The sequence below is a fragment of the Caretta caretta genome, chromosome 17, assembly GCF_965140235.1.
Source record: "Caretta caretta isolate rCarCar2 chromosome 17, rCarCar1.hap1, whole genome shotgun sequence".
Classification (NCBI taxonomy): Eukaryota; Metazoa; Chordata; order Testudines; family Cheloniidae; genus Caretta; species Caretta caretta.
In genome coordinates, this window is record NC_134222.1 from 18,990,229 (window position 1) to 19,008,479 (window position 18,251).

Genomic DNA, 18,251 nt, shown 5'->3' on the forward strand with positions numbered 1-18,251 from the left:
CAATTAACTTTAGCAGAGTAGTTCATAGTTTGTACAGGTCAGATTATGTTCAACACCAGCACACAAGGGAAGGGTGTGACTAGCTTCCCCACGTCTGTTTTACCCCCTACACATGCCACTGGCATTCTCTTCCACCCCAAATTACAATGGGACTTATTCTTTCCCCCCTTGCAAGTTGTGAGCAAGTTCCACTGAAATCAATGGAAGTTACTCATATCCTGCAGTGGGAGAATCTGGCCCAATGCAGTGCCTCTAAGAGCGCCTACTGGTGGTGGTCAGACTCCATGCTGCTGCCAATTTGGGGCAGTGCCTTAAGGCATATTTTCATTTTATACATAAATATTCTCTTCCCATGTGTGTTTCCATTTTTAAGTATATCTGTGTTAGAAAGTAGAGCTGGAGAAGGCATCTCATCCATCTTCCTGCCCTGGGCTCAGACAGGGAACAAAAATATTGGCACTCTTCTCAAGATCTGTCCATAACACCACTCTCTTCTATAACTTCCCTTCTATATACTGCCCCCATCCCAGACTAAATGAAAGTTTCTATTTAAATGGTTAGTGGTGAAATAGTTAACTGACATTACGTTGTCACCAGACTTTAGAATTAACACCTCTATAGAGAAGAATTGGGCAATTTGCACCTTTCAAAGGCATCATTTCTGTTTGTAGACTAGTCCTTAGTTTGAAGGTACATACAGTTTTTGTACAGGTTAAATGTCCCAAAGCTTTATTAAGGGTATGTCTACACTGCAAAGTTGTAGACAAACTTTTGTCTTTCACAGGTACTTAAAAAAGTAGTCGTGTCCCCGCCCCTGGTGAAAGACACAAGTTTTGCTGACACAAGTGGCAGTGTGAACGCTCTCCAGATGACAAAACTAACACCACTGGCATGGCTGGAGGTTTTTTGTCGACAGAAGTGCTGACAAAGAGCGTTTTACACACGCTGAATTTTAGCGACAAGGATGTGTTGACACAGCCTTGTTGCTAAAAGCTACATGGTGTAGACAAGCCCTGAGAGTTGAGATTGCCTGGTGGTGCTTGGTGCCCCTCAGAACACTGAATTCTAAGTTGATTTGAATGGATTAGCTCAGAGTTGGAGTGTAGGCCAGGTGTAGGTAGCTCCTTTTTGCGATGCCTGACCTCAACCTGAGCCTTGCTATAACAAAGATAAGATGTTAGGCTTTGTTGTGCAATGCTCATATACCCTGTTCCCTGAGTGTTCTGTAGCATCTGTAGAATTTTAGTATGTGTGTGTGTAGGCATGTCAGGTTTTGCTCAAGGTAAGGTAGTGTTGCAGGGGTGGCGTATTCCTTAACTTCTTGGATTTCCTATTTTCAGCAGTTTGAGTGTAGCTGAGTGTGTTTTAATTTCCTTGTGTTTTTTTTTTTTTTTTTTTTTAAATATCTCAGCATCCACATGTACCAAAGGCCAACTCTCTGCCTCGGGCTTTTTGACAACGATTACTTCAACCACAGAATGCACTAGCTGCATGTTAGTCCCTTCACTGCCTCTACAGCATCTTGTCATCTCCCTCCTCCCCATGAAGAGGCAGTTGTTGGAATGGGACCTGCAGGTTGAGGAGCTGGGGAGGGAATGCAGGTACAATGCAGGGCGTGATGTGGAGTCATTGAGGGTGTTTTTTGAAGTGCGAGACAAACATGGAGTGAATGATGTGGCGGGTTTTGGGCGACAGAGCTGAAGCCCCCTGACATTCCCTACTGCACATCGGACCCCCTCCTTTTCATCCCCATCTTCCCTTCATTGCTCTAGCACTGCTCCAACATTCATTCCATCACCCGTTGTTCATACCTTTTGCTGTTCCAGGCCCCCTCACATGGACCTTAGCTCCACTCCCCTTTTTTGCCACGCAGTGCCCCTGTCACCCTTCGAGGATCATGGGAAGGTGCTGGGGCTCTGAGTAGTGTATGTACCAGCTTGAGGCAGGAGGTGCCAAGCCTAGAGGTGCTGGGGCTCAGCCCTGGGAAGTGCCGGCATAAGTTAAGCACTGGCTCTGGTGCAGTGACCACAGCATGTGTCATTGGGCCACCCAGTTACTATAGCTAGATCTGCACTCAAAAGTTAAGTCGACCCAGCTACGTCACTCAGGGATGTGAAAAATCCACACGCCTGAGCGCTGGAGTTCAGCTGACCTAACCCCTGATGTAGACAGCACTAGGTTGATGGAAGAATTCTTCCATCGACCTAGCTACCACCTCTTGGGGAGGTGGATTAACTATGCCAGTGGAAGAACACCTCCTGTTGCTGTATTGAGTGTCTACATTGAAGCACTACAGCGATGCAACTGTAGCTCTGCAGCGTTTCAAGTGTAGACAAGCCCTGTGACAGCCGACTGCCTGGAAACACTTTGGCTCTTTAAAAGCCTTTAGTTTTGCTGTACATGTGCATTTCATTGTCTCTGGGTGTGTTTACACAGCACTTGGAAGGCACATTTGCGGCATGTGCAGGCATACCTGAGTTAGTTAACTCGCTCACACTAGCAGTATAGCAGTAGTGGTGTTCCAGTCCTCTGGAATCTCTCCCATCTTCCATGAGTTTTCAAAAATAATCGCTAATCTGTTTTATCTAATCTTATCTTTAATCTGCTCCTGTTGTTTTTACAGTTTGATCAAGAGCTATCTGGCATAATGTGTGGGTAAATGTAACTGGTGTACATGTCCCTAGGACTGTATTACTCAGAAGGTGGCATACCTGTGCACTACATTAGAGCAACTGTGTTCACAGGTTTCCATTGTTTGCATGATAAACCCCCATTTTTGTTTTTTTCTATCTATCTATCTATCGCTCAGCTAAAAATATACCGTATGCTGCAAGCAGATACACAAGCTTTTTCTTAAATGTCATTAAAATCCTTTTAAAATGTGTTTAATTTATGCAAAAAATCAAACAAAACAGTTTTTTTGCTTTGTGTTCTGTCACCTGAGTTTCTAATTTAAAAAAAAAAAAATTCTCAGCCCATTGGTTCATGATGTAGATATCACTGTTAGCATTAAAAAAGGCAAGTTTTTAACCTTAGAAAAGATACTGTACCTGTACAGTAAGTGGTCTCTAGCATGCACTGTGTATTGCATAGCTGTTAGGATGTATCTCCTTTGAAACCGACATGCTAATGCTTTAGATGAAAAACAGGACTCACTCTTTTGAAATTGCTCCAGAGAATGAATTGCATCATTGTTTAGTGTTTATAATACTTACTGGCACCACTGTTTGATTTCCGGGTGGTTTCTTCAAGAATTATGGTATGGTTTAACAAAGTGAAAAGCATGGTGACCATCTTTTCCTATTCTTAATGGCACTTTCAAACTCCAAAGAAATTAAATTCAAACTACATTAAAAAGAGCTAATTTTGTTTTGCAAAATAAAAAGAGTAAAGAAATTCCTAGTTGAGTCTGTGTGTGCGCGCATGCATGCACCCCCTTAACTCAGTCGGTTGTACCCAGGTTGTCCTGTATATAGAGACCTCTGCAACAGGAAAAATGGGACCAATAAAGGGATTCGCTTTTGTTCAGGTGTATGCAACCTTAATCACGTGATGATCTATATTTGTCAGGAATCTATTAAATGTAAAGCTCAAATAGTTAACTTATTTCTATAATTAGTCTTTGAAAAGTTAATTGGATATACGAGTCATTTATTTTAAGATGGTAAATTAGTTGCAGGTTGGGTACAGTATAATAAAAGGATATTTATTCCTTGGAGAGTATTGGAGGGTTTGTGAGGATGAATATCGCAAATGTACATCCAGTGGTGAAATGTAAAGGGATCAGGACTAGAAAATCCCTATTAAATCTCCACACAGGTTATGCATGTCTGACATATTTTATGTACTGCTAATATTACTATAATTATTAAAGCACTGACATGGTCATTGAAATACAAGGCACGGACGACAATATGATCCCTTCCCTGATGAGCTATATTTGGAATATTGAATTGCAAAAAAATATATATGCAGTGATCTAACTGTGATCCATGTTGAAAAGTCTCGGATCCTTTAGCTCCTCCATGGCTATCATTGCCATGTGCCTCTTTCTCATTCTGCATCCAGAGTTTTTACCCATTGATCATGTCATCACAACCACAGCTCTTGTTAAGTGTCAGTGAAAGATGCATTGGCAGCTGGAAATCCCAACTTCCCCACTAAAAGCATTCTCTGTGCTGTACCTTTAGATTCTAAAATGTAGCAGTGCAATGTTCGGTCTGCGACTGTACTGTATGAGAAAGTGTTTATTTCCTAAAAAGAACAGGAGTACTTGTGGCATCTTAGAGACTAACCAATTTATTTGAGCATAAGCTTTCGTGAGCTACAGCTCACTTCATCGGATGCATACATACTCTACACTTTCCACAGTATGCATCCGATGAAGTGAGCTGTAGCTCACGAAAGCTTATGCTCAAATAAATTGGTTAGTCTCTAAGGTGCCACAAGTACTCCTTTTCTTTTTGCGAATACAGACTAACATGGCTGTTACTCTGAAACCTATGTATTTCCTTATAGCCTGTTCTCCTGTGCAGTCCACTCCTTTCAGATCAGAACACTGAATTTAGGGGATTTGTGGAGCAGTACAGTCTCAGACTTTCAATTAGTATTGAACTTCCTCAAAGCATAAAGAGTTAAGGATTACAAATCAAAGTGATGGGTTTTACCTATCTCTGTTTGAATTTAACTAGACATGGGTCAGTTGTAACTCAGGCAGTGGGAGTTAGTTCTAATGTAAATTTGTATTTAATCTTCCTAGTCTTGGACAGTGCTCACTAAACTCGTGGCCAGTTTCTGATCTTTGTTACATGTGGGTAAATCCAGAGATAAGTTGAGTGATTTCATTGGCGTTACCTAGATGTAACAGAGATCAGTATCTGACCCAGTGTATTTAAATTAGGCTGTCCAAGCTAGTATGGTGGTATGCCAGTAATTCAGCCATCACACTGGCGATTGAGGGTTGGGAACAGATTAAGGAGTCTCATTGGTCTCTCATGCATCTGATGAAGTAAGCTCACAAAAGCTTATGCTCAAATAAATTGGTTAGTCTCTAAGGTGCCACAAGTACTCCTTTTCTTTTGCAGATACAGACTAACACTGCTGCTACTCTGAAACCTGTCACTGGTCTAGTAAACAGATAATTATGGAAATGATTTCTTCTGTCTGTGGGCTGAACTTTGTGCTCTATTCAACAACTCATGAAAGAGCTTGACCTTGGAAAATAAGGTGGACAGGAGGAGGATTGCTCACTAGTTTCTTATTTCTGTTATCTCCATATAGCTCCATTGGTATTTTAAAGATGAACAGTATGCTAAGGAGGGAGGATTGCTAACACACTAGTAGTGTCTTATTTCTGTTATCTCAATATAGCTCCAGTGGTATTATCAAGACAAATAGTATGCCAAAACTTAAAAGTGAACATATGCTTATGGGGGTGGGGAGTATAGGGGTCACTGTTGTTTCTTTCTAGTGAGAAAAGACTTAATGTGCTTGGTTTAGATAAGTTAAGGTTCACAGCTGAGCTGATCTCAGAAGTTGGCTCCCTAATTTCACATGGCTCCCTAAACTTTTCAGAGCTTACAAAATTCCACAGCCAGAGTTTTTTTTATGACATAGCTAACACAGTTCTAACTTACTCCAGTCCCAACTGGTCGTCATTGACTCCTGAGGCAACACCACCTTGACTTTAAATGTGTTGTGTGAACTGTACAAGTATATTTATTTCCGTGTTACTTTAGGGCTTTGTTTTTCCTATGTCTCTGGTCCTTTTTTGTACTCTTCTTCTTTGTGTCATTGAAACTACCATATGTTTTGGTGATTTGTCTTTCCCTATTACATAGAATCGTAGGATTGGAAAGGACCTCGAGAGGTAATCTAGTCCAATCCCCTGCACTCATGGCAGGACTAAGTATTGTCTAGTTTACACTCCCTACCTCTGTGTATTCAGAAGCAGTGTCCCTACGTATTTTTTAATCCAGGTGAAAACAAATGTGCTTTATTCTAGTTTTGTGTTGGTTATAAAATGTGCTAAGGTGCTCACAATAAACACAGTCAGACAGACTGATAATTTGTCAAACTGTCCAAAGAGTCCTAAAATGAAATAAGGTGAATGGAAATTCTGGTGTCTTAGTCTAACTATTTGCAATCTCAATTCTGGATTTAGGACTTGAAAGAGTCAAGAGCATTACTGTCAATTACAAAACTGCTTGCCATCTTTGATCCACGTGGTGTACGTCATTTGAACTTTGCTATTTTATACTTAATATTAATCAGTTTATAACCAGGTGTTGGTAACTCAATGATACACTTTATATTGTTTAAACAGAAAATAAGTATGTGTCATTTTTTAGAAAAGAAAAACTTCTGATATGAAAATAAATCCATTCAAGTGTTTCATAGAAAAGGTGTCTCAATCAACTGGAATGCTGTTGCTTTGATAGAAAGGGTGAATGATTTCCCCCCCCCCCAAGTATATTATCAGTTCTCTAATGTTAATAGGGTTTAATAGTTATACTTTAGATCTGTACGATGTAGAAAGGTTGCAAATGGAGATAAAAGTGTGTATAGGAACAATGAGATCCAGAAGTACAACATATGGTACATATGTCCTTTCAGAGCTTTCATTTATATATCCAGGATATACCTCTTCATCTGAATCTCAAAAAGCTAGCTAGTGGCTCCCGTATCTATTCTCTCTACTTCAAAAATATTGTTTAGTTCTCTCAAGCATTGATTTATACCATCTTATGTTTTTCAGGCTTTGGCAATTTGTTCCAAATTCCAGTTTCCAGATATTCTTTATGTGAAAGATGTTCTAACTGAAATACTTATGTGCTCATTCCCTCATGAACATCATCCCATTTGTGGTTTCTTGTGTTTGAATTAATAAACAACTTATTCACAACCATCTATTCCTTGCTTTCCAGTGTGTCTCATGCCCTGTGAGATTGCACTGTTTTTCCATAACCTTTTTTAGTAAACTGTAAAAGCCAAGCATAGCCAATCTTTCTTCAGAATTTATATCTGCTCCCCAAATCTGCAATCATTTTGCCCTCTGCTGCTTGCTTTCAATTTCACCAATACCCTTGATTTTCTAAGCTAACAGGAATCGCACAAAGTGGTCTAGGTTCCGACATCCATTACATCTGTGTTAATTAGGTGCAACTCCACTGAAGTCAATTGAGTTACTCCATATTTTCCTGGGTGCAAGTGAGATCAGAATTTGGCTCATTTTTCTACATGCAGCCTTGAATTGTGTCAAAATAACTTCTCTCTCTACAACCTTTCTCTGTGTATCCCAAGATTGTGTTACTGCTTCCAAGCATTGTGCAGATGCTTTTAGTGTCCTTATTTTCCTCCTGGACCCCTTCCCCCAAGTCTTTTCTTGGTTTATATACCGTATTGTGCTGTTCAGTAGTTTTTACAATTGTCCGTGTCTCCTAGTTTTGTTGCCTTAACGTCTTTATAATCTCTACAAGTCAGTTATTAGTCCATAAGACTAATTTATACAAGTCATTTGGAATTTGTGTGCTCTGTTCCTGTGCACAATGTCTAATTTCCTCCATTATGTTACCCATCTATAGTTCTAGGCTTTTCAAAATCCTTCCCTTTACAAAGTCATTTTCATATAAAGTAAACAGATATGGCACCAGGTCTGACCCTGCAGCACCCCCTTCCTTATCTCTCTCCTCCCTGAGCTGTTTCCTTTCACTGGCACCCTGTGTTTCCTGTGCCAAAGCCAGTTTAGAATCCATTTCAATAGGTTGCTTGTAGGATACTTTCTTATTCTGCAAGTCAAACGCTCATGTAGTAGAGTATCAGATACTTTCCTGAAACATGGATACAGTAAACTATCTCCATTGTTTCAGCCTTATCTACCAAATCAGTAACGTGGTTAAAGAATTCAAGGACATTTTTTAGACAGGACCTTCCTTTTTGTAGTTCATGTTGACGTACACATCTTTCAAATGTTTCATAGTGTTATCCCTTATCAATTGTTTCTCTTTAGTTGAAATGAGGCTTAGATATCCAGATCCTTCCTTGAGTTTTATTAAAAATATGGGTACTATAATATCCATCCTTCGAGTACTAACTGAGACCTCAGTATACTATTAGAAAACTTTGCCAAAGACTTTCCTGTTTTCCCTCTTTGTCTCCTTCTGCACTGGAGTGTATAAAAACAGTGCTTGGTCAACCTTTAATAATTATAAATGTTTTGTTATCTAATCCAATGCACTAGGAACTTTAAAAAAAAAATCATATTCTTCACCCAAGGAATATTTAGTGCATTCTCAGAGTTGTTACCCTTCCTTTTATTTTGGGAATGAAATCACTGAGAAAAACTATAGTAAACAGTATTGGGTAAATTTTGCCCTCACAGGTGGATGCACAGCTCCTCTTATCTTCAGGAGGAGTTCCACATACATGTCTATGGGCAGCATCTGCCCCTACTAGTGTAATTTAAGGTCACAAAAGGAAGGATATTCAGAATTTAAATGGAAATATGTCTGATCTTTACAGGAGAACTCCTTTGTATGTGGGAGATCCATGACTGCTTAGTCTTTGGTATAGCAGTGTTCCAGGAAAAATGTCTCATGACTTGCCAGGAGACCTGATAGAAATACAAAGCTCTGCACATGTTGCCGAAAAAGGTGGAAAGGGACCAGCAGAGAGACAAACCTTGCCTGTGTATGATGCTGTAGTATAGCTAGGCTTCAGTTAGTGGCAAACAAATTAAATTATTCATGGAAAACCTGTGTCCCAAATATATTTATATTTATATATATATATATATATATATATATATATATATATATATATAATGCCAAAGAACTAAAATAGATGGTATTGGGCATAAAATATGGATGTTTACTGTTGTGTTAGAATTGGTCTTTTAGTATATTTAGTACAATCACATAGAAAAAATCATATTATACAGCTGATTCCCCCTAGTACTTCCCAATATGTATATCGAGAACTCAGGTTCCCATTTTACATTTGAACTAAATTGATACTGTTGATACATTTATTCATTTATGTATATGGTGCCATTGCTGTGCATGTGTCTTTGTTTTTCTTGAACAAGTCTAAAGCTTTCTTTTCCCTCACCCTTTTTAGATTGATGCATTAGGTAAAAGAAGCAAAGAAGCAGAGGCAGCCTTCTTGAATGTCTATAAGAGATTAATTGATGTTCCAGGTAAGCAAATTATTATCCTACTCTGAAAAGCAAATGGTCTCAGTAGTTCCAGATGCTATTGGGAATTCCTTCTTCTTCTTTTGCCTTTGCTAAGTTATATTTGAGTAGTGGTTTTATTCTCAAATTGATGTACTATGACATTGTTTCTAATGGAAAGAACCCTAACTTAGGCGCATTCATGGCTCCTCTTAAAACAGTTCATTGAGTTCACATGTTAAGTATTGTAAGAATCATTTTATATTTAATTGTTGTAGTACCATATGATTCTTAAACCTGTTCTGAATGTTAATGGTTTGTTAAATAAATTCACAGCCTTTCGAGAGAGACTATCTGAAACTTTATCTTAATGATGCAAACCAAATAAATTAATGTCGTAGCTCCGTTTAAAGTGCAGAGAAAAGAGCAACTCTGCGCATCTCCAGGCAAACACAAACCTTTCAGTTTGTTTTCAGAGCTCAGTCTCTATCACTGCTGCTAAGTAGTTGTGAACAGGAAAAGCATTTTGGATATTGACAAACTAAACTCTGTCAAGCTTCAATTTTATTAAAATTAAGTCTGTACCTAATTATTAAGTAAAGGCTGTTCATGTATAGTATCAGATTGGAAGTTTCCTTTATTCCTGGGGCAGCCCAAATTTTAAGATTTTTTTTTTCTCTACTTACAATTTGAGAGAGGGTATAGTTTTGTATGGTAAATAGGTGCATTAGATTGGTTGGAGATTTTTTATTTTTGCTGTCATGTTCAGATAAGATGGCTGGGAGTCAGAGTCCTGGGTATTCTTTCCAGCTCCATCATTGTCTGCATGGTCATGGACAAGTGACAAGTTAGACAATCATGTATTCATTGCAAATTTCTAACAGTAATACAATTCTCAATTTTTTATTTACAGCTTGTTTCATCATTAAGTATTCATCACTTAATTCCCCAGACAGAGCATTATAATTAAAATTATTATCATTTGTATTACAGAAGTGCATAGAGGCAAGGGCCCCTTTGTGCTGGGTGCAATACAATGAATATATAGATAACATATCATGGACTCGTCCATATTCATTCTGCCCATCTAAGGGGGCCTGCCGTTCCCCAGGCAGTAGCTTATCCAGTTAGGTTGTTCAAATATGGCTTGTGAGTTTTTATTCATTTACTTGTTTCCTACTCTGTGTCCTCACCCTTTTGTAGATAAGTCACAGTTTACTGCACTTGCCCTGTGGCTCAGAAAGGTAATAGATTTCTCCAAGAAGGCCTATACTTAAGTGTCCCATGCAAGAGGCATATGGCAGCCTGCTATGTTGTCCTCTAAGCCATAATTTGTCAAACAAGTGAACCTGATTTCTCATGGTCCATTTTCAGCACTGATTGGTTACATAGAAAGAAGAGAGCAGTAGAAGATGCACACTCATCCCACTCCTGCACAGTAGAAGATATTTTCAGTAGAACACACATTATCATAGGTGCAAGATCCAAAAGGCGTAAAGTCAAATTGAAAATTTCATGTGGAACATAAAAATATATGGTTTCAGAGTAGCAGCCGTGTTAGTCTGTATTCGCAAAAAGAAAAGGCGTACTTGTGGCACCTTAGAGACTAACAAGTTTATATGAACATACGCTTTCGTGAGCTACAGCTCACTTCATCTGAATGCATCCGATGAAGTGAGCTGTAGCTCACGAAAGCTTATGTTCATATAAACTTGTTAGTCTCTAAGGTGCTACAAGTACTCCTTTTCTTTTTATAAAAATATGACTCTCCTGTTCGGGGATCCTTACTTACGAGAGAGATTTCTATAGTACCTCGTTGTGAGTAAAAGACTTCTTCTTTTCCTTCGTTAGCCCAAGCGTTATACATGCAGTCTTTCACACTCCGCGGTCTTTCGTTGCCCACCTGTTACATATACACGTTGTATTTTGTATGCCAGTCAGGTTTTTTTTTTTTTTTTTTTAATTTTGCGATTCTTACCATCACAGGAAAATTTAAGATGGCTAGGTTAGAACACAGTGGAATCTGTGGGGCTGGTAATAACTGCAGGGTTTCCCCCCTCAGTTAAATCTCCAGAAATCATGCCTCATGGACAGTGGCATTGGAACAAGTTTTATAGTGGGGGTGCTGAAAGCCATTGAAGAAAACTATTAACTCTGTATGTGATGGAAGCCACTTCAAGCCAGGGGATAATGCCACACTCATAGTTCCAGCACCCCTGCTCGTGGAAGGAAGAGCCTGCTTGGTGTTCACCTTTTAAATGAGATTGCGTGGTGAATGGAAAGACTTCTGTTAGATCCCTGCCTGTGGTGGAACAAAAATTTTAAAAATTGAGAATAAACCCAATATATCCCTTTATGGCTATATACAGGTATGCAAGCACTTATTTTCCACAAACCATTTAATGAAAATTAAATCTAGTCCATCAGGGTGAAAAGGTGAAGCACCTGTGTACTTTCCCAGATGTCTTCGTGTAGATATGCTGCTTACAGTGCTGATACTGATAATGCCATCATTTTGTGCTAGTCTTTCATGTTTTTTCCCATCTTTCATGGTCTTCTATGTTTATGGATTGCCTTTCTCTCTCTAAATGATATCAGCATACCTTTGTCAGGCGTGTGGTGTTTTGCTTGTGTTTAGCACTACATATGTGACCTACCACTTCTGTCTGATGTCTCAAATATTTACTCATATTCTCAGTTTCAGAATGTAGCTATGATTTTTTTCCGATGTGCATACTAACCTATGCCATTCTGATAATGCTATGATCCTGCAGAGATGCAGCATGGAACGAAGGTTGGAATTCTGCAGAGTGGCTATTTAGTATCACACATCACTGTTATATGACCAGGGTACAGTTTTATCAGAAATTAAGTATTCTTTATAGTACCATATTAAAAATTGCACCTGTCTAAATCCCAGCAGGTGGTTTTATGGGTCTTGAAGAAAGCATATATATCTCTGTTCAGTAATAACGTACATACTTTGTATAATTAAAAACAGCTACTATTTTAATTTTACTCATAAAATATATCCATACTGAAACACCAGATGTGATCCTTCATGGATTCAGCTAAGTTTGAGGACTTTCTTTACTGACTTGTATAGCAAATTTTCACTTGGACTCATCTGTAAAGAATTTGGGAAAAAAGTGACATTTTTATCTGCATAATTGCCCTTATGAATAGAATGGTTTGCTCATATAAAGGATAGCTATGCCCTTTCCCACCTATTTATATTACTATTCAAGTACCCCATCAACCTGTGTGTACTAAAAAAGCATCATTCTTAAAGTTAAATCCCATAAAGTATACCTTGAGTATGTTTTGTGTACATTTATGTTGCTTTAATTGTTCAAAAATATCCTCACCCATAACTATTTCACATTTGGGGACAATGTATACCTTCAAATCAGCGGCACTGCTATGGGTACCCGCATGGCCCCACAGTATGCCAACATTTTTATGGCTGACTTAGAACAACACTTCCTCAGCTCTCGTCCCCTAATGCCCCTACTCTACTTGTGCTACATTGATGACATCTTCATCATCTGGACCCATAGAAAAGAAGCCCTTGAGGAATTCCACCATGATTTCAACAATTTCCATCCCACCATCAACCTCAGCCTGGTCCAGTCCACACAAGAGATCCACTACCTGGGCACTACGGTGCTAATAAGCGATGGTCACATAAACACCACCCTATTCCGGAAAACTACTGACCGCTATTCCTACCTACATGCCTCCAGCTTTCACCCAGACCACACCACACGATCCATCGTCTACAGCGAAGCTCTACGATACAACCGCATTTGCTCCAACCCCTCAGACAGAGACAAACACCTACAAGATCTCTATCAAGCATTCTTACAACTACAATACCCACCTGCTGAAGTGAAGAAACAAATTGACAGAGCCAGAAGAGTACCCAGACGTCACCTCCTACAGGACAGGCCCAACAAAGAAAATAATAGAATGCCACTAGCCATCACCTTCAGCCCCCAACTAAAACCTCTCCAACACATCATCAAGGATCTACAACCTATCCTGAAGGACGACACATCACTCTCACAAATCTTGGGAGACAGGCCAGTCCTTGCCTACAGACAGCCCCCCAACCTGAAGCAAATACTCACCAGCAACCACACAACAGAACCACTAACCCAGGAACCTATTCTTGCAACAAAACCCGTTGCCAACTGTGTCCACATATCTATTCAGGGGACACCGTCATAGGGCCTAATCACATCAGCCACACTATCAGAGGCTCGTTCACCTGCACATCTACCAACGAGATATATGCCATCATGTGCCAGCAATGCCTCTCTGCCATGTACATTGATCAAACTGGACAGTCTCTACGTAAAAGAATAAATGGACACAAATCAGATGTCAAGAATTGTAACATTCATAAACCAGTCAGAGAACACTTCAATCTCTCTGGTCACTCGATTACAGACCTAAAAGTCGCAATATTACAACAAAAAGACTTCAAAAACAGACTCCAACGAGAGACTGCTGAATTGGAATTAATTTGCAAACTGGATACAATTAACTTAGGCCTGAATAGAGACTGGGAGTGGATGTGTCATTACACAAAGTAAAACTATTTCCCCATGTTTATTTCCCCCACGTACCACTGCTGCTCAGACGTTTCTGTTAACTGCTGGAAATGGCCCACCTTGATTATCACTACAAAAGGTGTCGTCCACCCCACCCCCACCCCGCGCTCTCATTACACCCATTTTTTCATGTTCTGTGTGTATACAAATCTCCTCACTGTATTTTCCACTGAATGCATCCGATGAAGTGAGCTGTAGCTCACGAAAGCTTATGCTCAAATACATTTGTTAGTCTCTAAGGTGCCACTAGTACTCCTTTTCTTTTTGTGAATACAGACTAACATGGCTGCTACTCTGAAACCAAAAATATACTGTATGTTTTGTTGGGGACCAAAACATTTTTTTTTAAATAAAAAATTCTTTTCTAATTTAACTTCTTTTTATAGAACAGAGTTAATATAAATTTATTCCTATCATGTGAATTGTCAGAACTGTGCCAATGGTGGAAGTTATTTTGAAATACTAGTTTTTTTCCCCTTCATTCTTTTTTTCCCCTCCCCCTTAGAAAACAGAAGATATTAGGGAGGTTTTCTTGTCTTCCTACTAACGTCAATGCATTATGCCAACAGCTGAGTTCACAAAACTAGAGAATAAAACATATTTGAATAGCATTTAATATTTGAACTACTAATGCACTCACAAACCTGCTCTGTGACAAGGGCTCCAGTGTGCTGATGACAGGTCCCTGTCCTGAAGAGTTTACAGTCTAAAAAAGACAAGTGGAATAAAAAGGATGGAGGGAGAGGATAATAAAATACATGCAAATTTCTTACGTATATTTGCATGAAATATTACAGTTGCAGATTGCTAAGGGGCCAACTATCAACCCTTACATCTAGCCATCATAAATTAGCTGACTTCTTTTATATGTGCCACATTGGGAGTAGGCCTTGAGGAGAAATTTGAAGGAGAAGATGGACTTATGGATCAGTTGAGGGAGGGCCTTCCACATAAAGAATTACATAAGTATTTTGTTCATACGTGATTATGATTCAATCCTGCGAACGCTATCTGGCATAATGCTTTCTTCTGTAAGTTACACTATTCAAGTACTGGCAATAGATGGTATAAAATTAATCAAGTAACCAGTAAGAAGTAATCAATAATAAACAAAAGGGAATTATTTCCATGCCCAGAAACGAAAATCTACTTTTTCTTAAAGAGCTCTTAATACCATGATTCTCATTTGTTTATTATTTATTTTTATATATTAACAACTCTGTCAAGGGTATTAAAGATAAAACTAAGCTAACTTTCTTTGACAGAGTTCCAGCACTGCAATATTGTATGTTAAGAATTTCAGATATGTTGGAGTCTGGAGAATTTATAATTGGCTAGAGAGAACTTCTTTCATGTAGGTCACCATTTCAAATGCTTTATTTGTTTATATCATGGTAGGTCCAAGAATGTGCTATGCTCTGAACATGTAGGAAGTTCTGCCCCCAAGAGTTTACAATCTAGAAAGATAGGCAAACGGGGCTTGTGGGGAGGGAGAAAGGGATACAACTTAAAGGTTCATTTAAAAAATGTTTTTGTTTAAATCTTATGAGGTCAGAGGTGAGGTAAGAGAAAAGGAAGGATGGGATGAATTAATGGGAACAAGGGAACAGGACAAAGGAGGAGGGAAGGGGAAGAAGAGATCCAGGCTGCTTTTGTAATCTGATAAAGGCTTCAACAGCTACTTAAAGGTGTTACAAGACAGTTTGTCTTACGAAGTGGAGGTTTCAGCCTATTACCTTCATTTCGTGCTTTTCAGAAAAGGACACCAAAAAGTAATCCTTCACTTACACCGGGGGTGATAAATGTTGGGAAGTAGGAATTTGTTTTGTTTGGTTATTTGTTTCTTCCCAAGTACAATGTATAATATTAAACGAGAGATACAAGATTCATGATAACTCAGACAAACAGGAGAGTGTATACACCAATTTACTTACCAAAATGGTCAGAGAGCCATGGAACTTGCTTATTTATAACATAAGCATACTGCCCTTTGTGCTTATAAAGTAATATCAGTTGTATGTACATTTTAAAAAAGGGTGAAGAGATGAGAGTGAGAGTGAATCAGGTCCCAAGTGAGCAAGTTACAAAGATTCTTAAATGGGACACTAAAATATGTTTGAAAAAGTTAGTACATTCTAAATGCTTCTAATTGGGTTGATCTTCAATCATTTGGCAAAACTGTATAAAGAGCAGGTGCAGAACAGAGTTCTGCTAGAGCTAAACAGAGAATCATAGATCATAGAATCATAGAATATAAGGGTTGGAAGGGACCCCAGAAGGTCATCTAGTCCAACCCCCTGCTCGAAGCAGGACCAATTCCCAGTTAAATCATCCCAGCCAGGGCTTTGTCAAGCCTGACCTTAAAAACCTCTAAGGAAGGAGATTCTACCACCTCCCTAGGTAACGCATTCCAGTGTTTCACCACCCTCTTAGTGAAAAAGTTTTTCCTAATATCCAATCTAAACCTCCCCCACTGCAACTTGAGACCATTACTCCTTGTCCTGTCCCCTTCTACCACTGAGAATAGTCTAGAACCATCCTCTCTGGAACCACCTCTCAGGTAGTTGAAAGCAGCTATCAAATCCCCCCTCATTCTTCTCTTCTGCAGACTAAACAATCCCAGTTCCCTCAGCCTCTCCTCATAAGTCATGTGTTCCAGACCCCTAATCATTTTTGTTGCCCTTCGCTGGACTCTCTCCAATTTCTCCACATCCTTCTTGAAGTGTGGGGCCCAAAACTGGACACAGTACTCCAGATGAGGCCTCACCAATGTCGAATAGAGGGGAACGATCACGTCCCTCGATCTGCTCGCTATGCCCCTACTTATACATCCCAAAATGCCATTGGCCTTCTTGGCAACAAGGGCACACTGCTGACTCATATCCAGCTTCTCGTCCACTGTCACCCCTAGGTCCTTTTCCGCAGAACTGCTGCCTAGCCATTCGGTCCCTAGTCTGTAGCTGTGCATTGGGTTCTTCCGTCCTAAGTGCAGGACCCTGCACTTATCCTTATTGAACCTCATCAGATTTCTTTTGGCCCAATCCTCCAATTTGTCTAGGTCCTTCTGTATCCTATCCCTCCCCTCCAGCGTATCTACCACTCCTCCCAGTTTAGTATCATCCACAAATTTGCTGAGAGTGCAATCCACACCATCCTCCAGATCATTTATGAAGATATTGAACAAAACCGGCCCCAGGACCGACTCTTGGGTCACTCCACTTGATACCGGCTGCCAACTAGACATGGAGCCATTGATCACTACCCGTTGAGCCCGACAATCTAGCCAGCTTTCTACCCACCTTATAGTGCATTCATCCAGCCCATACTTCTTTAACTTGCTGACAAGAATACTGTGGGAGACCGTGTCAAAAGCTTTGCTAAAGTCAAGAAACAATACATCCACTGCTTTCCCTTCATCCACAGAACCAGTAATCTCATCATAGAAGGCGATTAGATTAGTCAGGCATGACCTTCCCTTGGTGAATCCATGCTGGCTGTTCCTGATCACTTTCCTCTCATGCAAGTGCTTCAGGATTGATTCTTTGAGGACCTGCTCCATGATTTTTCCAGGGACTGAGGTGAGGCTGACTGGCCTGTAGTTCCCAGGATCCTCCTTCTTCCCTTTTTTAAAGATTGGCACTACATTAGCCTTTTTCCAGTCATCCGGGACTTCCCCCGTTCGCCACGAGTTTTCAAAGATAATGGCCAATGGCTCTGCAATCACAGCCGCCAATTCCTTCAGCACTCTCGGATGCAACTCGTCCGGCCCCATGGACTTGTGCACGTCCAGCTTTTCTAAATAGTCCCTAACCACCTCTATCTCCACAGAGGGCTGGCCATCTCTTCCCCATTTTGCGATGCCCAGCGCAGCAGTCTGGGAGCTGACCTTGTTAGTGAAAACAGAGGCAAAAAAAGCATTGAGTACATTAGCTTTTTCCACATCCTCTGTCACTAGGTTGCCTCCCTCATTCAGTAAGGGGCCCACACTTTCCTTGGCTTTCTTCTTGTTGCCAACATACCTGAAGAAACCCTTCTTGTTACTCTTGACATCTCTCGCTAGCTGCAGCTCTAGGTGCGATTTGGCCCTCCTGATATCATTCCTACATGCCCGAGCAATATTTTTATACTCTTCCCTGGTCATATGTCCAACCTTCCACTTCTTGTAAGCCTCTTTTTTATGTTTAAGATCCGCTAGGATTTCACCATTAAGCCAAGCTGGTCGCCTGCCATATTTACTATTCTTTCGACTCATTGGGATGGTTTGTCCCTGTAACCTCAACAGGGATTCCTTGAAATACAGCCAGCTCTCCTGGACTCCTTTCCCCTTCAAGTTAGTCCCCCAGGGGATCCTGGCCATCCGTTCCCTGAGGGAGTCGAAGTCTGCTTTCCTGAAGTCCAGGGTCCGTATCCTGCTGCTTACCTTTCTTCCCTGCGTCAGAAAGGGCATGACTTTTTAAATG

The 18,251-nt window shown here is 40.0% G+C and overlaps 1 protein-coding gene across 6 annotated transcripts in view; it reads left to right on the top strand.

The window, feature by feature from the left end:
• Positions 1–18,251, top strand: part of CUX1 (cut like homeobox 1) — a 398,832-nt gene that overhangs the window by 169,669 nt on the left and 210,912 nt on the right. For all 6 annotated transcript variants that reach the window (XM_075120956.1, XM_048824335.2, XM_075120957.1 and 3 more), the window contains exon 4: positions 9,118–9,196. In XM_075120956.1, the coding sequence (XP_074977057.1) occupies positions 9,118–9,196 (79 nt within the window). The remainder of the gene's footprint in view (positions 1–9,117; positions 9,197–18,251) is intronic.